Source organism: Girardinichthys multiradiatus, chromosome 15 (assembly GCF_021462225.1).
Source record: "Girardinichthys multiradiatus isolate DD_20200921_A chromosome 15, DD_fGirMul_XY1, whole genome shotgun sequence".
In the NCBI taxonomy this organism is placed as follows: Eukaryota; Metazoa; Chordata; class Actinopteri; order Cyprinodontiformes; family Goodeidae; genus Girardinichthys; species Girardinichthys multiradiatus.
In genome coordinates, this window is record NC_061808.1 from 19,435,028 (window position 1) to 19,457,965 (window position 22,938).

Below are 22,938 nucleotides of genomic sequence, written 5' to 3' on the forward strand. Positions count from 1 at the left end.
TTATTGCTCAAGTCTAAACATAATGATGAGAAGACAATGGTGCAAAGATCCCAACAGCAGGTGGTTTTGCATTAATTGCATTGCATATAAATAAATATCAGAGTTTTCTGTTTTCTATCATGGTCCCACATGTGCTGATTATGTGTCAACATGTCCACAAAAGAAATTAAATGCACTTTTTTGACACTTAAAGTGTGTTCAGTTTCTGATGAGCAACTCTGGTTATTCTTGCACTGTCTCTGCCATCTCATTAAAGGGGCTTTTAAACCATAGAATTGATGTGACAGAACATTGTAAACTGTAACCTTTCAAAAACCTTGTTATACCTTAAAATTAGTAACAGGCTTATGTTGGCCTTTAATCATAAATTAACTCATAGTGGCACTGAAATGTGATGTGCTGTGCATGTAATGCTCACACTCAACAGTTTTTATTGTACTTTTTTTCTGCAGGAAAAAGGACTTTGAGACCTCAGCTCAAGGTGGTAGAAAGCGGAGAACTAATTTTAACCATTCGAACTTCAGTTAAGGAGCAAGCAGAGGAGGACAAGTAAACCGCATGATCAGCCCTCTGAAACAGCACCAAATTAGCGATGTTCCCCTCAGGCAGGGATTACCTCCTCTTCAACGTCTCCCTCTCCATTTCTCCCACTCTTCTTTACACATATAGCAAAATAGCTGTCCAGCTCCAAGACTCTGATCCGTGAGAGCTCTCACTGCGCTCATCCGCCCACACACAGATCAAACAAAGACACAGTACAGCTTTTCATCCCTCTCATGGTCGTTGGCCTGTTCTCCTCAGCTGCTGCTGATCATGAAGAGGCCCAAGCAACAGACGGGGCCTCTGAGCTTCCTTAGCTTCTTCAGCCGAAAGCCCAAATCAGAGCCGAAGCCTGAGAGGCCTGTTGAGTCCTGGCCAAAAGAAGAGATGCCTATAACTCTTACTCCGAGCGAACATCCAGAGCAGGTGAGAGTGGGGCATCTAACATTCTTCGTCTGGTTTGGTGGGACTTTCAACAAACTCGATTTTGAAATGTTTTGCTTGAAAAGTTCATAATGAAAAAACTTCGAGTGGTCCCTCTTTCTTTAAGATTTGGTTCTACAGAGAATTTCTTGGAATATTTTGATGGGGTCTGGACCAATATTAATTCAAACTTTATTCAAGCTTTTTTGGACTGCTTTTTTACTCACATATGAGCCAGGAATGTATTTTTGCTCTTTGTTCACTGCATATTAAATATTCTTCTGTGTCTTTTGAACCCACAGAAGTGTATAAATTGTACAGTGTCTTGCAAAACTATTTGTACCTCTTGAACCTTTTAGCATTTTGTCATATTGCAGCCACAAACATCAGTGTATACAGGTCCTTCTCAAAATATTAGCATATTGTGATAAAGTTCATTATTTTCCATAATGTCATGATGAAAATTCAACATTCATATATTTTAGATTCATTGCACTGAAATATTTCAGGTCTTTTATTGTCTTAATACGGATGATTTTGGCATACAGCTCATGAAAACCCAAAATTCCTATCTCACAAAATTAGCATATCATTAAAAGGGTCTCTAAACGAGCTATGAACCTAATCATCTGAATCAACGAGTTAACTCTAAACACCTGCAAAAGATTCCTGAGGCCTTTAAAACTCCCAGCCTGGTTCATCACTCAAAACCCCAATCATGGGTAAGACTGCCAACCTGACTGCTGTCCAGAAGGCCACTATTGACACCCTCAAGCAAGAGGGTAAGACACAGAAAGAAATTTCTGAACGAATAGGCTGTTCCCAGAGTGCTGTATCAAGGCACCTCAGTGGGAAGGAAAAGGTGTGGCAGAAAACGCTGCACAACGAGAAGAGGTGACCGGACCCTGAGGAAGATTGTGGAGAAGGGCCGATTCCAGACCTTGGGGGACCTTTGGAAGCAGTGGACTGAGTCTGGAGTAGAAACATCCAGAGCCACCGTGCACAGGCATGTGCAGGAAATGGGCTACAGGTGCCGCATTCCCCAGGTCAAGCCACTTTTGAACCAGAAACAGCAGCAGAAGCGCCTGACCTGGGCTACAGAGAAGCAGCACTGGACTGCTGCTCAGTGGTCCAAAGTACTTTTTTCGGATGAAAGCAAATTCTGCATGTCATTCGGAAATCAAGGTGCCAGAGTCTGGAGGAAAACTGGGGAGAAGGAAATGCCAAAATGCCAGAAGTCCAGTGTCAAGTACCCACAGTCAGTGATGGTCTGGGGTGCCGTGCCAGCTGCTGGTGTTGGTCCACTGTGTTTTATCAAGGGCAGGGTCAATGCAGCTAGCTATCAGGAGATTTTGGAGCACTTCATGCTTCCATCTGCTGAAAAGCTTTATGGAGATGAAGATTTCATTTTTCAGCATGACCTGGCACCTGCTCACAGTGCCAAAACCACTGGTAAATGGTTTACTCACCATGGTATCACTGTGCTCAATTGGCCTGCCAACTCTCCTGACCTGAACCCCATAGAGAATCTGTGGGATATTGTGAAGAGAACGTTGAGAGACTCAAAACCCAACACTCTGGATGAGCTAAAGGCCGCTATCGAAGCATCCTGGGCCTCCATAAGACCTCAGCAGTGCCACAGGCTGATTGCCTCCATGCCACGCCGCATTGAAGCAGTCATTTCTGCAAAAGGATTCCCGACCAAGTATTGAGTGCATAACTGTACATGATTATTTGAAGGTTGACGTTTTTTGTATTAAAAACACTTTTCTTTTATTGGTCGGATGAAATATGCTAATTGTGTGAGATAGGAATTTTGGGTTTTCATGAGCTGTATGCCACAATCATCCGTATTAAGACAATAAAAGACCTGAAATATTTCAGTTAGTGTGCAATGAATCTAAAATATATGAATGTTAAATTTTCATCATGACATTATGGAAAATAATGAACTTTATCACAATATGCTAATATTTTGAGAAGGACCTGTATAATTCTGACAATAAGTAATAGACCAACACAAAGCAGTGCATAATTTTTCATAGGTTTAAAAAATGTTATACAAATAAAAATCGGAAAAGTTTGGCATGCAGTTCTATTCAGCTTTCTTTTACTATTACCCAAAATAAAAATCAGTACAACTAGCTTCTTCAGAAATCAAACAATTAGAAACAGACTCCACCAGTGTGTGAAATAATCTCATTATAGAAATGGCACAATCTGAAAACTAAAAGAATATTGTGGCGCAAACCCACAAAGGCATGGCTGCCTACCTTAACTGACAGGCTTGGCAGAGCATTAATCAGAAAAGCAGCCAAGATCTCAGGCAGAAGACCTTTATGGATCAGTAGCAAGAAGAAAACAATTATTGAAAGAAAGATATAAGACGTCCTGTTTGTAGCAGCCATGTACAGGACATAAGAAACCTGTAGAACAAGGTGATCTGGTCAAATGAGATGTTTTGTGAAGTGGTAAAGTGAGACGGCACCTTCAAACACACCGTCCTCATGGAGAAACACAGTGGTGGCAGCATTATGGTGTGGGCATGCTCTTTTTCAGCAGGGGCAGGGAAACTGGTCAGAGGTGATGGGAAGATGGATGGACAAAACATTAATATATTACAATGGTCTGGTCAAAGTCAAGTCCTAAAAGCGAATAAAATCTGTGCCAAGATTTAAAAATTGCTGTTCAAAGGTGGTCTCCATCCAGTATGGCTGAGCTTTAGTTATTTTGTACAGAAGAATGAGTAGAAATTTTAATCTCTAGATTCAAATAAGCTAGTAGAGACCTGCACCAAAAACGGCGGTAAGTTCAACAGAAAGTGGTTTCATTTAAGTATTCAATCAGGGGGCACTGAATAAACACATGCATACCTCACTTTTTAGCTTTTTAGTTGTTAAAAAATGCCCTTCCACTTCACAATTATGCTCTTCTTTGTGTTGGTTTAAGTTCAAAGGATGTGAGTAATTCTGCACAGCACTGTATATTTGTAAGGATTTCTTTGGATTTAGTATCAGGTTTATTCCATTCTCATCCAAGTATTTCTCAAATCCATTAGGGTGTTTGTTTCAATAACTGGCCCATCAGTGACTTCATCCATTTTCTGGTATGTACCATGGATAGTGTCCAGGGGCAACTGCCAAAACAGATCCCCAGACTAGTAATTAGCTTGTAATTTCTAAAAATGATGTTGCCATGAAACCGTAAACTGAAGATACATTCAGCAACAGTACAAACAATAAGTAGCCTGCCCTCCGAACACATGGTTAGATTTGGTAAACTAATATGCTCTGTCATTATTCTCAGGACATCAGCCTCACAGCAGTAGATGCTGGGAAATCAGGAACTTCTGGAGCAGAGGGAGGAGAAGGTGCAACTGTGAAAGTTGCAGCAGAGGTGGGAAATACCAGAATTGTCACAGAGGGGTGTGTGGGTGGAGCAAGCAGAGGATCCACTGGCGTCCTTTCCCTCACCTCCTCAAGCCAGGAGCAGCTCCTGGATGAACACCTGGAGGAGTGTCCGCTGTGCCTGCTCAGCCAGCCACGCTGCCACTTTCCGCGCCTCAGCTCCTGTTCGCATCAGGCGTGCTCTGACTGCCTTCGCCAGTATCTGCGCATCGAGATATCAGAGAGCAGGGTGAGCATTGCGTGCCCGCAGTGCCCTGAGGCGCTGGCACCGCTGGATGTCCGTGCCATCCTGGATGACCAGGCACTACTGGAGAGATTTGAGGAGTTTCAGTTGAGGCGTTTTTTGGCTGCTGACACAGATACACGCTGGTGCCCTACACCTGACTGCAGGTGAGAGCTGAATCATCAAACCAATAATTTAACACATTATAACTCTGTGGAAAATAAAATCGTGTGCTACTATAACATTTTCTTTTTTTAGACCTCATTGCAGTAACATGTATAAAAATGGATTTTACTGGGATCCTTAACTCACCCAGCTACAACTCCCTCTAGAAAAATCCAACTCGACAGCATGAAAAAAGCACCTGTCCACCCCTGACATCATCACATCCCTGGTTTTATGTTGTTGAAAATAAAAGAAACAGGCTGTGGCACAAAACAGTCTTAAATAAAATGATAGGACAAAAGTGCTTTCCTCAACCTTGAATGTTGCAGGATGTAATAATTATTGTGATAGTTGGATTTCTAAACAGGTCCATGTGACTGTTTTACAATAACAGCTTAATTAATTTTTTCCATATGCCAAGAACATTTCCTTATCTTAACTCGTCTTGAACTCGGCTTGTGTGCTATTTGGAAATTAATCTTGTTCTGTCCCAAAAATTCAGAATAAATCACTTATCACCAAAATGATAAACTGGCAGCATTTGAAAGCTTAGTTAGGGGTTTTGGTTTTTCAAGCCATGCTTGGACAGGACCTTTTTTATGCAAACGTTTAACTCCAAATAGTTTGACATTAACAAAGGAGAAAAAACTTCAACATGTAACAGACTTTTGTGTTGCATAATTACCCTTAATGCAGCTTGTCTGTATTATGAGACCATTGCAGTAGCCTGTAAATCTCTTGTTTTCAGTTTCCAATCTTTTCACAAACAAAATCTCGTATTTTCTGCATCCATCTTCTTCTTCAACAGAAAAACGTTCCTGTAGCATGATGCTGCCATCACTGTGTTTGACCTTTGGTGGTATTGCACAGATATACTGTAGACCAAATTCAGAATTGTCAGATTAAGCCCTGATCACCATATCATTCAGGATGGTTTGATTCATTCATATTGGGTTAATTTGTGCCCAATAGGAGTGTTCTTTTTATTTGCGTGCTGAGCAATATTTTATGTAGATGTATTTATTTTTATGTCAAGGATCTGGTGGACTTCGGGCTAATGACAAAGGAGACATTGTTAAAGAGTCTGAAATCAATATGTCAGGGTTCCTGTCTTTAAAAGTCTGGAAAAGTCTAATTTGCTTTTTTCCTTTATTAAATCTACATAAGTATGGAAAAAGAAAATTGAGTGTGGAAAAATATATGAGTTAATAGACTTTTATTGTGTTATCTAATTGATAAAAAAATGAATTTCTAAATAATAGTGTTTTTTCACTGATTTCCATTTGATTTACAATATTTACCTTTAAATTTGCACACCTCCACTTGAACTGACTAATCAGTTTGGTTTACATGATCATATGAGATACAATTTGTTCCCCTAAATATAGTGTCTTCAGTTTTTTCTTTGTTTTAGGCTTTAGGATGCACCCACATTATTTTGAAAAGTACAAATTAAATTAAATATATATTTTGGTAGAAAAGACAGACTTTAAAAAATATTTGAATTTCATAGGTGCTAATTTGAGAGTTTTTAAGTTTTATAAACACATTCCATGTATTAAAAATGTACACACTGTTTTATTTAAAGTAGATTTGAAAAACTTGACAAAATGAAACAAAGAAAGCAGTGGCCTGTAACACACTGCTTGATTGGAAGCCAACATCAGCATTGGTTTTTTTTTTTTCATGATTTATTGATTATTTACAAATAAAACCCAACTCTATTTTCTAAATATGTATTAAGGTTTGTTTTAATTTGTGGAGATTGAAAAAGTATGGAATTTTGAAATGGAAAAGATGTAGGAATTTATTTGTTAAAGGAGTTTGTTATGATTTTAATTTCCTGACATGCTGCCAAAACACAAAAAAAATGTAATGTGCAGAACGTCAGAACCTTAATCAGAAGAGAATATCCATTATTGTCACTGGCACAAGTAAATAAACTGAGAAAAAAGATATCTGGTCAGTGCATTACCAATGTCTAATTTAAGCAAAATAGAAAATGTGAAGCAGTTTTAAAAAAATATAAAATAAAAATATAAAACATAAAATAAAAACACAGTTTGAAAAAAAAAAAAAACATCTCACCCTGACACCCCTAGGAGACATAAAGCTCAGCTAAACCAGTTTTTACTTCTGAACTGCTTTTTTTTGGAAGAGCCATGGATGTTTTTTTCCACAGAGACAGCAGATTTAACAGAACACATTACAAGCTCGTACTCGTACTCGTACTCGTACTCGTACTCGTCGTCTTCCGCTTATCCGGGACCAGCGCATGCTGTAGGTCTTGGCTAGAGGGGGCCAGCAGGACCACGTCATCCGCAAAAAGAAGAGACGAAATCCACTGGTCCCCAAACCAGACCCCCTCCGGCCCTTGGCTGTGTCTAGAAATCCTGTCCATAAAAGTTATGAACAGGACTGGTGACAAAGGACAGCCCTGCCGGAGTCCAACATGCACTGGGAACAGGTCCAACTTAGTGCCGGCAATGCGGACCAAACTCCTGCTCCGCTCGTACAGGGACCGGATGGCCCCTAATAAAGGGCCCCCGATTCTATACTCCTGGAGCACCCCCCACAGGGCATCACGAGGGACACAGTCGAATGCCTTCTCCAGGTCCACAAAACACATGTGAACCGGTTGGGCAAACTCCCATGAACCCTCGAGCACCCTGTAGAGGGTATAGAGCTGGTCCAGTGTTCCACGGCCGGGACGAAAACCACACTGCTCCTCCTGAAGCCGAGGTTTGACTATCGGTCGGACTCTCCTCTCCAATACCCTGGCGTAGGCCTTACCAGGGAGGCTGAGGAGTGTGATCCCCCTGTAGTTGGAACACACCCTCCGATCCCCCTTCTCATGAAGGGGGACCACCACCCCAGTCTGCCAGTCCAGAGGCACTATCCCCTGCCGCCACGCAATGTTGAAGAGGCGTGTCAACCATGACAGCCCTACAACATCCAGAGGATCTGGATCTCATCCACCCCCGAAGCCTTGTCACCGCGGAGCTTTTTAACCACCTCGGTGACTTCAGCTTGGGTGATGAAAGAGTCCAACCCTGAGTCCCCAGCCTCTGTTTCCACCACGGAATGCGTGATGGCAGGATTGAGGAGATCCTCGAAGTACTCCTTCCACCGCCCGATAATGTCCTCAGTCGAGGTCAGCAATCTCCCGCCCCCACTATAAACAGTATTGGCGAAGCACTGCTTCCCCCTCCTGAGGCGCTGGACGGTTTGCCAGAATCGCTTCGAGGCCAACCGGTAGTCCTTCTCCATGGCCTCACCAAACTCCTCCCAGGCCTGAGTTTTTGCCTCTGCCACAACCCGGGCCGCAGCACGCTTGGCCTCACAGTACCCGTCAGCTGACTCAGGAGTCCCACAAGCCAACCACAGCCGATAGGACTCCTTCTTCAGCTTAACAGCATCCCTTACTGCTTGCGTCCACTACCGGGTTCTGGGATTGCCGCCGCGACAGGCACCGCAGACCTTACGGGCAGCAGCATTGACAACAGATGCGGAGAACATGGTCCACTCGGACTCTATGTCTCCAACATCCCCCGGGATCTGGTTGAAGTTCTCCCGGAGGTGGGAGTTGGATACATCCCTGGCCGAGGGCTCCGCCAGGCGTTCCCAGCAGACCCTCACTATGCGCTTGGGTCTGCCAAGTCTGTCTGGCTTTCTCCTCCTCCAGCGGATCCAACTCACCACCAGGTGATGATCAGTGGACAGCTCAGCCCCTCTCTTCACCCGAGTGTCCAAAACATGCGGGCCGAAGGTCTGCTGATACGACAACAAAGTCGATCATCGACCTCCTGCCTAGAGTGTCCTGGTGCCAAGTGCACTGATGGACACCCTTATGTTTGAACATGGTGTTCGTTATGGACAATCCGTGACTAGCACAGAAGTCCAATAACAAAACACAACTCGGATTCATATCGGGGAGGCCATTCCTCCCGATCACGCCTCTCCAGGTGTCACTGTCGTTCCCCACGTGGGCGTTGAAGTCCCCCAGCAGAATAATGGAGTCCCCGGGAGGGGCACTATCCAGCACCCCCGACAGGGATGCCAAGAAGGCAGGGTACTCTGCACTACCACTCGGCCCGTAGGCTGAAATGATAGTCAGAGACCTCTCCCCAACCCGAAGGCGCAGGGATATGACCCTCTCATCCACTGGGGTGAACCCCAACACGAGACGGCTGAGCTGGGGGGCAACAGGCAAACCCACACCAGCCCGCCGCCTCTCCCCGTGGGCCACTCCAGAGTAGAAGAGAGTCCAACCCCTCTCAAGGAGATGGGTTCCAGAGTCCACGCTGTGCGTGGAGGCAAGCCCGACTATTTCTAGTCGATATCTCTCGACCTCCCGCACCAGCTCAGGCTCCTTCCCCCCCAGCGAGGTGACATTCCACGTCCCTAGAGCCAGCCTAAGCATCCGGGGATCGGGCCGCTGAGGTCTCCACCTTCGTCCGCCACCCAATCCTCTTTGCACCGGTCCCTCACAGTTCCCCCTGCAGGTGGTGGGCCCACTGGGGGATGGCCTCGCGTCTCTCGTTCTGGCTTGGCCCGGCCGGGTCCCACGAGGAGCAACCCGGCCGGGCGACGTCACGTGCCTCGATATTTTGTTCTTCATTACAAGCTGATATCATTAATCTCTTATCATCCCTGCAGCTGTTTGGATTATGCACTGACACTGATCCATTGCTGGGCAGCCTTAATGTGAATGGATGGGTAAGAAGATAGGTCCATACGTGCATGCCCTGTTCCTGCATTCAGTAGATATTTGTAGTCAGAGGCATGAAAGCACCGGGGTTCAGGACTGTCAGTGCTAACAGCCTGGCTTTGATGAAGGAATGGAGAAAAATAATCAACAAACCTAATCTGTGTGATAGAATTACAAATTACATACAAAGCACAATAGAGAGAATATATTTTTATTCAAAAACACTTGTTACAATATATGACTGTTTATTAGCCATCTGTAATGTATTTATATTTTATGTTTTGCTGCCAAGCAGCCTTATTTTAATGATAAGTATTTCACAAATTAGTTTCCCAGGCATTCTGTTAGTCTTTTAGATTATTTTCATACCTGTTTATTTGTTTCATGATTTTTTTGGTTAATCTGCATAAGGCTCGAAACAATGCATTTGAACTAAAAAAAAATATTAAAAGGGGGGGGGGTCTCTACACATAATGACAGCTTGAGGCAACTCATGCTATATGAAAAAATGGATGTCATACTGACAGGCTGCTAATTACAGAGTGCCAAAAGATAAAGTGAAACAGTTCATTTTTATTACATGAAGTAATTATATTTAGATTGCATAGCAGTAACAGCAGACATTTCATAATAAAGAGAAGAACATTATTTCCATATTTACAGATCTAGGCGTATCAATTACTTGTGTACTGATATAGTGGGACCATATAAAGATTTTACATTCTGTTGATGCAGTCGAATGGATGTCTGAAAAGTATACATATAAATACAAAAAAATACATAATGACCAGAAGGAACAGTGATGACAGCAAAAATAAAAAAATAAAACAAATGCTGGCTGTCTTCTCATATCCGTGTAAAAACATTTTTTTTTCCTATGAAACAGAACCTTAGCGTTTAAAAAATATGTTTGCATCTTTTTATATGTGTACAACTACGCAACTCACTCTTATGTCCAGAGCTGGTGCAGCATTTGACCTTCTGCTCTGTTTAAACTTTTATAGCTAAAGGTGAGTATATGCAATTAATGTGTTGTTGCTTTCATGTATTATCCCATGGAAATTAACTGAATCAGTTCCTTGGGTTGCTATGAAACCGTGGCCATCTAAATCTGTGTTTTTTTCAGACAGCCATTGCTCTATATATTGGACATATTCAGAAATGTATTACTTAGTTTATTGATGCCATGGCATGCAGGGTATAAAACTCATGTATTAGCGCACTTTAGATGAATTGCTCTGTTTTCTTAAACAATGATATAATTTCCAACATGGACGAGTTGAATGATTTTAACATTGCCACTTCATTCAACTTGTTTGCATGGCAACATGTGAAAGGTTGTTCTGTGATCTGGGTAATCCAATAACTGCTGGTGTGTTTGATAACAGTCATATCTGAATGTTTTATGCATGAGCACTAGCTAAGATTCAGGGTCTCTTCATAATGAGTCTGACACCAAAGAGAGATCAATCCAGCAGTGTAATTATCCTCTTTTGTGTGTGTGGCCTCCAGCCTGTTTGATTAAAAAAAAAACACAAAAAAAACTTACAGCGCTCAAAATGCCAGTTGGAGAAAAAAACTAACTTAAGGCTTTTAAATCTCTCAAATTCCCCAGCAGTTAATCAGTGATCACACATTGATACTTGTGTACTCATAAAATATCAAATTCCTCCACTTCAATGTGTCTTTGAACTTGAAATCAGCATGTTAGGGCAACAATATGGACCATGTAAAGTAGGCATTAAATTGCATGCCTCTCTGAATTATAGCTATGCAGTCATAGCTTATGGCTGTGCAGAGTGTCCCAAGCTGAGCTGCGGTCGTGAGGGATGTGACACGGAGTTCTGCTACCACTGTCGGCAGCTGTGGCACCCCAACCAGACGTGCGACCAGGCGCGCCGTCAGCGTGCCCGCCACGCTTCAGGTGGCAACGATGCCTCTGCAATGTATGTCTTCAATGAAGAACCTGGAGGAGGTAAGATTTATAGCGGCTTTGCTGTCCAATATCTTACTGTTGACCCTTAGTTTAAAGAGAGTGGTCACATTTGTCATAGGAAGTAGTTGGGGGCCCTCCACAATAATTGTCTCCCCTGGTAAAGATGTGTAAAAAGCTTCAAATGTTACACTAAAAAGAACGGACAAATCTCTACTAAGATTTTGTTTTGTTTTTTCCCACACTTTCTGACCCACTTTCTGACCCATCCACTCATGGATATTTGGTAACTACATTTTGGTCAAGTGGTGTCACAGTAGTGTGAAGTTCTAAATCTGCATAGACGTTCTAAAATATTATGAAATACTCGTAATTCTGAGCTATTGGCATCATGCAGATGTTGAAGGAAAGTAGCCTGAGAATGGCATATAGGGGAACCCCAGATATAATGTTCTCGCTTAGATATATAATCACCAACTCACTGTGTAGGGGATTATATACATGTCATTTTCTTGTCTTTGTTACTTGTTTGGTTAACAAAGAAGAAATCAAGTGTGAAGCTGTATCTAGATAAAAAGTAACTATATTAAATTCTTGTCTTCCGTATTTATTCTGTTACAGATGCAGAGGAAATCAAACCATGTCCTCGCTGTGGTGCCTACATCATGAAGACTAATGATGGCAGCTGTAACCGCATGAACTGCACTGTGTGTGCCTGTCAGTTCTGCTGGCTGTGTATGCAGGAGATCACCGATGTGCACTACCTCAGGTATTCTGCTCACAAACAGACTATTTTGTCTCCACAGGTGGAACCACATGCAGTATGTAATTAGTCCAGCACAACTACAAATTACAATGTGCAAAGCAGATTCTGATGAGCCTTTAGCACACATCTCTGATGATGGTATTTACATCATACAATTCCTACCAGAGCCCTGCAATTGAACCTGCTTTAGCAGCCCTGCAGCAGATGTGAGGATTTTTTTATCTGTCTGTCAGATTAGCAATTTTCAAAGATTTTCTCCCACCAAGTTGAGAGAAGATCTAACTCTATGTAGTTTAGGCGACTTATAAGGTTAGCTGGTTGCACTAGTGTCTATGTAGGTGTATTGGGCAGATTTTTTTATTGTTATGCACTACGTTGCATTGGTCCGTCACATAACATGCAAATAAGATGCGTTGAAGTTTGTGGTTGTAACGTGACAAAACGTGAAAAAGTTAAAGGAATCTGAAGACTTCTGCAAAGTATACCGAGCAGAAATAGATCAATGGAAATGTCCCAGGAAAATGTGCTGGGCTGATGGTTGTTTTTATCCCCACTATATTTTATTCCATTCCTCGGCTTTGACAGTAGCTTCACACATTTGCAAATTACTTATGCAGTGTGCATTGCTGCATCCAGCTGTTTTTGACAAATATTATCCAAAGTTGTTTTTTTATGTATTTGTTTTTTTCCTCAAGTCAGCTAAAACTATGATTAGCTAACTGAAGTATAGAACACATGTGTGATTGTTTCATCAGTTTAAGATGATCTCATGCACAGAGAGAAGTCAGGGAAGTTCATAGTTGGTAAATAGCTCCCACTTTGTGTAATAACATTTCAGATTTAAATTTTGCACAAATCTGCAAATTTACTTGAAGTGCACGCTTTTGTTGCAATAAATCAAACTTTTTCAACTTTATGTATGGTGCATTATAGGAACAGGGCACTTAAACTTTACTGGGATGAGTAATAACATTTAATAACTCACAGTTCCTATTACAGCTGCATTACTTACATAGCGATACATGGGGTTAATGACTTTCATTCTTGTTCACTGAATTCATAAAAAAATCTAAACACCCCTTAAAAATATATAATTATGGTTTCAGCTCCTTTAATTTAAATCTTGCTTTTTTATTTGTAGAGTAAGAGTAGCGCAGAAAACAAAGCAACACAAAATGCAGCAGAATATGATATGAAATGTTATTTACAAAAAACAATTATCTATGTTGGCCATCGTCATCATCATAGCAAGTAGATCTGTTAAGAAATACCCAGTGAATGCTGGAAAACTAAGCCTGTTAGCAAGCTATGTTCATATATCCCTGTTAAAAAGCTGAATTGGTTTCAACTGTGAATTTTCCATTGATTTTTCAGTCCTGGAAAGAAGCTGCTGCTGGCTTCACATCATTTATCCTGCTTAATGTCTCAACATATATCTATTGTGGTGAGGTCGATTTTAGTGTTACTAAGAAAACATGTGTGGTTGCTGTGTAATTTTTTTCATCAGTGTATAATTATTTGATTAGGGAACTGTTAGTTGCATGGATCAGCTAATTTAAACAAGAAACACTGGGTTTCCAAACATGTTCCCTGCTTCTATTCTTCTCTTCCTACCTTGTTTGTCTCTTACACTGCAAATTACAGCAAACGTTCTACTGAAGGGTGCAGCTTTACGGACTGCACAGTGAATCTGCTAGTTCAGAGCAACAGAGGACAATAATAGTAGCTGACTATAATTCCCCAAAGTGACGTTTGCTGTTGTGAAACAATCAAAGGAACAAAATAGTTCTTAAGTGCAGTTTGTGCTCTTTATGTAGCCATCCCTGAATCTATATGTTAATTATGGCTTTAAATAGACTGAAAAGCATTAGTCAGTAAAGATTTCTCTATGTATAATTAGAGCATACAACCAAAGCTGGATATTAGGTTTTGGTAACATCTAGGGCAGTATTTTGAATATTAAATTCTCTAGAACGGTGTTAAATATGACTTCTTTTCTGTAACAAAAACAATTAACCAAAATTATTTTCTCATGTTTTCTCACGATTTGCTGCTAATGTTAAATATTCTGGAAGAGAAATAAGAATGAAAATGGAGATAAAACCATTAAGAATGAGTAATGAAATATTGAAAAGGATGAGACACATCATCCCAATGACAGTAGACATCATTATGCTGTCATTTATTGCATTTGTTTCATGAATAATTAAACTTTATTGGTATATGTTTGGAATATTTCCAGCAAGGGAGATGAAGAAAATAATGATCATACAAATGTATGTTTCAGTATAATTGTGCAGATCCTGGTTGCATATTTTACAGATTATGAAGTTTGGATCTCGCAAATAAAGTACTTTTGGAAATGTCTTTTTTTTGCAAATATTTAGCCATAAATTGTTGAAAAAGGCAAATACATTGGGCAAGAGAACAGCAAGGGATCTTCAAAGTTGCATTAATCACCTTCTTAGGGCTACAGGATATCAGGGAAACATTTAAGTGCAATACTTTTGCTGAAGGTCAGGATGATCATATTAATTATGAATGACCCCCATTTTATTGCCACCTTTCTTTCTTTAAAATTACTCAATGTGTTCACCACTCTTCATGAGCTCTAGCATCTCATTCACTAAAGACGAGGCGACTATGGCTCAGTGAGAAGAGTCTTGCATTCTGAAAGTTGTATTTTTGATTCCAGTTTCTTCCTGCCACATGTCAATGTGCACTTAACCTCAAATTGCCTACCGCTCTCCGTATGAATGCACATTTGTGGGTGTGATTGGGTGAATGTGGTAGGGTGAAGTGCTTTGAGTGGTCGGCATGACTGGAAAAGCGCTAGATAAGCTTAGTCCATTTACACTCATAAGATATAGATACTTCATGAGCATAAAAGGCAGGTAGAGTCCATCCAACTGACCAAATATATTATCGATATACAATGCGTGAATGTCTGACAAATTAATTACGGACCACAGATGAACCAGCTGAGAGATTCACATCGCCTTCAATCAGTCACTGCTGATGTTGTGACTATTACACAGATTCAGCTGCATTGCTTTAACTTGTGTTCTGGGACCCATTCTGGACCCTCTAGAGATGACTGTGCAAACAAGGATTCTTCAAGAACATAATGGACAGCCCTGAACATCCTGATCACAAGACAGTAATACAACAAGAGTGTCCTCAGGCAGAGGCTTCTTCAGATCTGCTGCAACACAGACCAACGCAGGAGATCAGTCCTTTCCACAGCCATCACCATCTCTGATGACGAATCTTAAATAGCTTGAATTACTACTGCAATTAATTTCCTTTTGGGATTAATAAAATATTTTGGAATTGAACAAAATTGTGTTTGTCTTGTGTTTCAGTCCCTCAGGATGTACATTTTGGGGGAAGAAGCCATGGTCTCAAACTCGAAAAGTACTGTGGCAAGTGGGCATGTTGCTCGGAGCACCTGTGGTCATCTCCCTTATAGCGGGCATTGCTATCCCAGTCATCATAGTGGGTATACCAATCTACATGGGCCGTAAGGTAAGCAATAATGGCAACAGCTAACTGTGCACAGTTTTTATTGAGAAAATAAGAATTTATGCAATTGTTCAGGATATTATCATACACTTAATACATTCCAATGAGAGGTGGACACAGGCTCACACAGGTTTTTCAGTATGTCCTCTTTTGTATTCTGCTAGAGTTTATTAGTGGATGTGGATAAGTGGTTGCACAGACAGAGAACAACAACAAGGAACAAATTACATTTCCATGAGGCAATTTGTTTCTAATTTATTACCTTCCAGGTCCATGGTCGTTGTAAGAAAAACAATATCTCAGGAAGTAAGCACTACTTAACTGTGGCAAGTGGGGTGATGATGTCCGTATTTGTGTCGCCAGTAATAGCAGCAGTCACCGTAGGTAAGTAGAAAATAGACACTTGAAGATAGGCATACATTTTTTAATTTCTTGTGATTAAATTAGGCCAGTTGAGGTAAATGTAAAGGATGTAAATGTCAAAATATAAAAAACTGTCAAACTCAATTAAGTATTTTAACTTAGCACCAGTTTTGGTTTTGCACTCGAACCCCTTTGGCAGAAAGAAAAATCTGTGTTGTTCATGCAGCTGCACTTCAATACATTTAAAAATGTGTTTATTTTATGGTTTAGACTTTAAGAAACATGATACTACCCAAATGTTTATAGTGAAAATATCATACTTCCAGAAACATTGTTTGAAGTTAACAACGTTGTAGATGGACTTGGCAATTTGAAACTCCATACTCCTCAGAGACACCAGAGGCAAGTCAGATCTAACAAGGTGATGCCATGACTATGCATTTAAACAGTAATTTAGTGACATATTTAGACTTTTTAAATACTTTCCTTATTTTAAATTAAAAATTTTTTATTTTCCAACAAACATTTTGATTTAAAGAAACCTCTGATATTTTGCCTGGTATGGGTTACCTTGGCAAAGATGCTTACTTATGTCTTCTCAACACTCTTTACAGAGGATTACAGAGTATTATGATGACTCATGACTTCTGGGTGATCATCCATTGTCACACACATTTTAACACATTCAACTGCTGTGTCTTTCTGTCTCTACATACAACTCCCTGTCTGCATCCCTGTTTCTGATACCTTTTTTTCTTTTAACACCTCTTGCATTTTGTGTTGTTTTTGCTCGCCAGCTTTTGTTTTGCCTACCATATTTCTAGCAGAAAATGTATTGTTTTGCTTTTTTGCTTATTTTTGTGGCTGAGGTGCACTTAAAGTCCAACACGTTCACTCCTCTCTCTATGAATTGTTTGGTTGGCTTGCTTATACTCCTGCTCTCACCCTCCTGTTGAGTCCATAGCGACCCAGTGTTCTGGTTGCGTTAATGATGTCCCTTTGTTTGTTTGGAGCTTGGCTTTGTGTTCCCAAATTCCTATCGCACTGAGTTGCATAATCACGCAGCATCACTTTGGTGAAGGTTCTGCAAACAAGTGGGTACAAATCAAACATGCAAAAAGAAATTTGACATTTACTGTGTGGTTAATTTGCACTTTGCACTCTGCATGTTTGCATGTCAATACATCACAGTGCACCCATCTTTTATTGTTTTGTCAAAGCTGTGTTAATATTTCCAGCTAATTTATTAGCTGTGCTTTGGTTTCATTAAAATGCTTTAAGGAAGAAGTAAAGGTCTTATTCAGCCTTCGGTTTACAATTAGAAAGGAATGGCTCCCTCTTGTGTTAGTTTTGTGTTGCTGTTGAATAGTAGAAAATGAAAGTTTTTTCACCTTATCCTTGGCATTCCCAATTGAAAGATTTTCTACCACAAAATTAATTTATCCTACAAAACGTTTGCTCCCAACTTTTCTTCCTTTACATAAAGGCATAGTCATAAAACAAATGTAATGTTCTTTCCTGGAAGCTGATTTTCTGTCCAATAAAACGATAAACCGGTGCGTTGGACTTCTGCATTTTGTTAAAATTCAGAATCATTAAATACAATTTTTGTCTTTATTTTATCTGATCATTATTTGCAAAATCATTATAAGATAAGTAGTGACCATACTTTTTTGCATGAATTAAACCACAAAATGTGTATTTAGTTGTTATAAGAAATATTTGGAAAATACAGGAAAAATACATGAAGAGTTAAAAAAAAAAAGTAGGATTTTGGGAAGCATAAATGGAGAAACCATACGTCCTACCCAGTTGTGTTATATCGTGTTCTAACCTTTATTTTCTAAATTTATTTAGGTTTTGTTTTTCAAACTTAAGCCTCTTTGAATCATGTTGAATATTTCACCGATCTAACATACGTACTTTGTTGTTTTTTCAGGTGTGGGCGTGCCTCTAATGATGATGTATGTTTATGGGGTCGTTCCCATGTCGCTCTGTAGGAACGGCTGGTGTCGACCCCAGAGTGACCCACCTGAAACTAACAAGATACAACTGGAAGACTTAGCAAGCTGTGAGTGCACAACATCTCGCACAGTATATTAATACCCTGTGAATGTTTTCAAATTTTGTCACATTCCAACCAAAAACTTTATTATATATTTTTTGGATTTTACATAACGGACAATTAAAGGGGTCGAGCTGTCCTCATGTGCACACCCAGTTGGTAGACTTTGTATTAAATATAGCGGACAAAGAAAATGTGGAGCATTGGTGCTGTTTGTCACTAGAACTCTTTATTGAACACTACCCACAATTCAATAAGCTTGAATTAAAAGCATCTCATTGGATGTCACTCCAACGAATAGCATTCGTTTATATAATTTCAACATAATACAACTAAGAGCATATTTTTAGGCAGGTTTGGGTTATAAAAACTATAGCCCAAGCTTTAAACAACTTACTGAGCGGTGTTTAACTTATTAAAGCCAATGCGAGCACCTCCAGGAGCTACAGTGACCCACAGCTCAGGCGAAGCAATCTGGGGACAGGATGGCTTCCACTTCATAATTACGCACTACCTAGTTTTGGTTTATTACATCAAATTTCACTCAAATAGATATAAATTTGTGGTTTTAACCAATATAACTATTATTCGTCCCTAATTTCTGCCCAGTCTGATATGGTTTCAAATTCTCTTATAGATCTTCTATTCTCTCATGTAGTCACTGATCACTGGACAGGCCAGAGCAACCCATCGCTCAGTGACACCAGTCTCCAGGAAGTCCGGGTCAGTGTACAGGAAGTGGGCGTCCTACCAAGTACGAGCACTGTACCCCCAGACTTAGATAGATACGTGGGATTAGATGAAGCCGGCAAACGACATGGATACACTCATCAAGATAGCCAGACTGACTGTGAGGTTGTTAGTTTGCCTGACAGCAAACTAGATGAAACTCAGTCACCTACTTTTAGGTAAGTATGTAAATGTTCTTCTTTCTAAAGGCAGATATCACCAATCGAGCACTTTCTGATTAATATTTTGTACCCTACTGGCAAACTGACACAATTGTTTTTATCTGAATTTACAGCAGGGAAGGAACAAATATTGAAGTGTGTGTAGAAATTGAAACCCATCCAAGAGGAGCCCGACATTCCAGCTTAAGTAGCATGCTGTCAAGCCGAAGCTTGTCGGCTGAGTCTGTAGGACACTCCCTAGATTATCCGTGTGCATCAGGACTGGATGAAAGACGAGAAGCAGTGGGACTTGGAGTGGACCTTAACAGACAAGAGAAACTGGGAAGGAAAGCACGAGAAATTGAAGAGACATGCTTCCAAGTCATTGAAGCAGTTGATGTATGAGGTCCCTCACTTGGAGATTTAGGCAAGTTTATTGAAAACAGACAAATCTGTGAACTGTTCTGTCTTTGGATGGACCTGAGGATCCACAGCCAAGGCCATCTTCTGCTTTTTAAAACCGGCCCTCCCACCAGATGCCTTCACCCTCCACCCCCTAAGGATGTTGCGGGTTCAAGAAAAGCAAATTTGAAAGATGAATGTGTTCAAGTTTATATAAGCATGAGACTGTGACATAGAAAGTAGCGCTATGAACTATAAAGGGGACAGGAAAGCATGGTAGCTGACTAATTCAGACGTTTTTTTTTAGTTCCTTACTGAAACAAACTACCTTACCTATTTTAAAGTCTTTTCTTAAAGTCCTCACTTTATGCGGCTGTTTACTTTTAGTCCCTACCTCTCTCCTTCTTTACCCTTTACAAATATCAGCACCATGAATGGCATGATTTATTTCAAGAGGGGGGGGCTTGAGAATCCAACAGCTGTTGTCTTAGCAATCTAATTGATATGTTTCACAAGCCATGTTGCAAGACAAGAAGAACTTTTTTTCTATCTGATCTAAGTCCACAGTTGCAGTTAAGATGAGATGTACGGGCTTTAACAGATGCATGCTGCAATTATTGCAAAACTGTTTGTGCTTACAATCCATTCTTGGGATCAGACATGGTCTGTGATGTTGCAGAACATGGGACTCATAAAAACCAGGATTCACGACTCTAAAAGATATCCACCGTCTTCCAGGGAAGCAGCTGAGCGCATTGACATTTTGCAGTCTTTTAGTGCTGCATTGAGTCTTTGAGAAGTTTGAGATGTGTTTGTAGTCTGTAAAAATGCTCACTTTAATGCAGTGCCACACAGCAGAAACACCACAATCTTAACTCTTAGCATCTGCGTGATTGTACAAGCAGCATTGTTTCCACAATAACCTAAACCTGCCCAGATTCTATGATACGCACCAGTTAGCATAGCTGCAGTAAAGTGTGCCGCTGAGAAGATTACAATATACGCTAATCAGCCTCTGAGGTCATCACACAGCACCAGAATTACCACAGCAGCATGGGAAACTGGAACCACCCCCTCCAGATGATTGGTGAGGACTATCTGACTTAACTACATGCACTGCTTAACATCCGGGGCGTGAAATAATTCTGAACTTGGTCTTGACATGATAACCTTTGCTGGGTTGTGGACAGAAACTGAATAAAGATATCACCATGAAAGATAAATACAGAATGTGTGTGTTTCTTACCAGGTTTTTAGATTTCTTTGGTGGAGATAGGCTGCATTGTGTCTCCTTATTGGGCGTTTTATATACCAAATGTTTGTTGTAGTTAGGCTCAAACTTGGACTCAATGCACATGTTTAATTGGCTCATGACCTTCTAAACTGGATCAAAATAAGCAAAATCTTCTTTTCAACCCAAGCTACTGATCATAAAGTTACTTTTTATTCCTGAGCTTCTTTTTGGCTCTGTATAGGATGCTGTACAGTTTGTACCATTTTTTTATTTCTGCTCCTATTTTTAATATGAGGTAGGTGTTGATGGCTGGCGATCCAGTTTAACATTAATTTCCAAAATAGTAAGAATTTAGCATTGTGTGGCTGGAATAAGCATGGTGGTGCAGTTGCTAGCAATTTGGGCCCGTAGTACCTGCCAGCGCCTTTGTCTGTGGAGTTTTTATGTTTTTTTCAAGGTACTACAGCTTTCTCCAACTATACACAAAACAGGAAAACAAGTCACTTTTAGGCGTTAGGGTGTACATTTGCGTTGCAATGAGATGGACCAGCGATCTATTTGGGGTGCAACCAAACCAGAGGGGGGTTTTGATAAAGGGGAAATGGCTCCCCACCCAGGGCACCCCCGTCTAATAGGAACCACAAGTATGCAAAAAAAACAGCACATTTGTATCATGGAAACAGGAGAAAAAGTGGATTACCAATTAACCAAATGGAGCAGCAAAACCAAACTTTGTGGAGAAATGTAAAGTAAAATGCAATGTGGGTGCAACTTTGTCAAACAAGTCAATAAGTGTTTTTGGTTCTCATGTTATGCATAATTATAAATTATTAAATGACAATCAACGAGACTGCTTTAATGCACAAATGTGATGGTGCATGGTGAGGGAGTGAAAGAAGGGCTCACCAAGGGCAGCATTCAAAAATAATTGCCACTGATTTGGGTACTTGACCATTAACTGCACGAGAAAAGCAGTGAGTTGGCAGTTATTTAGTAGATATGGAAGATAGAAGGACGGACGGACGGATGGGTGGATGAATGAAAAAAGCTGGCATTCCTTAAGATGGATGCAATCTGGATAGCGTCATGTATGGCTAATACATTTTTTTACCCTTTTGCCTTTGAAAACATCTCTTTGGCATTTTGATAGCTCACTGTTAACAAATCAAACTATTCTTCTCACTTTTTCTCAATTAGGTCAACAAAGAGAAAATAACATCCCTTATAATATTGGTACATTTCTTTTTTCTTAAATATTGTCAAGATTTTGTAAGCTAGACATTCAGACCAGATCTGATGACAAGTTAAAGATACATACACAAGTTAATAGGCTATAAGATGTCTAGAATTTGTTTCTCATGGAAAAAAAACCTCAAAATATCAGAATGACAGATCATGTAAATGATTAAATGAGACAGGACCTATAAGGACTGAATAGTTTTCACCCATTCTTGTTGGATTTAAATTAAATACAACTTTTTCCAACAATATCTTTTAGTTTTCACTCTTCCTATTTCAGGTTTCTGGATAGAAATGTTGCAGAATTTTCTTGAATGACCGATTTTCAAATATTACCCCAAATGACAATCATGAATGCAGAACTGCCATTGAATAAGTAAACTTGGTAAGTCTAGCTGATCTAATCACATCTAAATGAATCAGATAATGGGTGATGTAACTGTATTATATGATTTACACAACAGGTGCAACTGTTTTACCACATATTTTCTGTTTTGCTTCTGAATGCTTTAGTTTTGATGTAATTTTTAAGGTGGCAAGGTTTCCAAAGCATTCTTTTCCCGCTGTTTAAACTTTCAGTATGAGGCGAGGATGCGTTTACGGACCGTCGAAAAAGAGCTGACGTACGACGTGAGATGACCTTACGGTCATTAAAACAAATGAAACAAAGGACCGTTTTGTGGGGCTGTTTTTTCTCTGAACTTACTAACCATGTCTCTATTTATTCTTTTGGAATAGTAACTCTTATTTAAAACATGATAGACATAATTTTAGGTTAGAGGCAAGGGATCTTACAAAACAGACTCTATTTTGATACCAATGTATCAGAAATAGCATCTAGAATCAAAGACAACATGAAAAGCAGAAAATGTCTGGATGTCTGTTAAAAAACATAAAACAACGGAACTTTAAGCTTTAAGCCTTTCACAATTTGTTAGTGAAAAGAATATTTTAAATAACGCATCTTTCCATCACTTTCGCAGCTTACCAAAACGTTTAAACAAGAATAGATTTTAAAACAGTTTCTTGTTTTTCTTTGTTATTAGCATGCT

At 40.1% G+C, this 22,938-nt stretch overlaps 1 protein-coding gene across 4 annotated transcripts in view; it reads left to right on the forward strand.

Moving 5' to 3' along the window:
• si:ch211-278j3.3 (E3 ubiquitin-protein ligase RNF19A) overlaps nt 1-20,636 on the forward strand; it is a 31,752-nt gene extending 11,116 nt beyond the window's left edge. For 3 of the 4 annotated variants that reach the window (XM_047387018.1, XM_047387019.1, XM_047387020.1), the window contains 9 exons: nt 453-966; nt 4,270-4,760; nt 11,239-11,444; nt 12,024-12,171; nt 15,534-15,696; nt 15,963-16,077; nt 17,996-18,127; nt 18,759-19,029; nt 19,146-20,636. In XM_047387018.1, coding sequence (XP_047242974.1) covers nt 814-966; nt 4,270-4,760; nt 11,239-11,444; nt 12,024-12,171; nt 15,534-15,696; nt 15,963-16,077; nt 17,996-18,127; nt 18,759-19,029; nt 19,146-19,416 — 1,950 coding nt within the window. In that variant the 5' untranslated portion in view covers nt 453-813 and the 3' untranslated portion in view covers nt 19,417-20,636. The remainder of the gene's footprint in view (nt 1-452; nt 967-4,269; nt 4,761-11,238; nt 11,445-12,023; nt 12,172-15,533; nt 15,697-15,962; nt 16,078-17,995; nt 18,128-18,758; nt 19,030-19,145) is intronic. The other variant, XM_047387021.1, reaches the window with a different exon arrangement.
• Nucleotides 20,637-22,938: the final 2,302 nt, after the last annotated feature.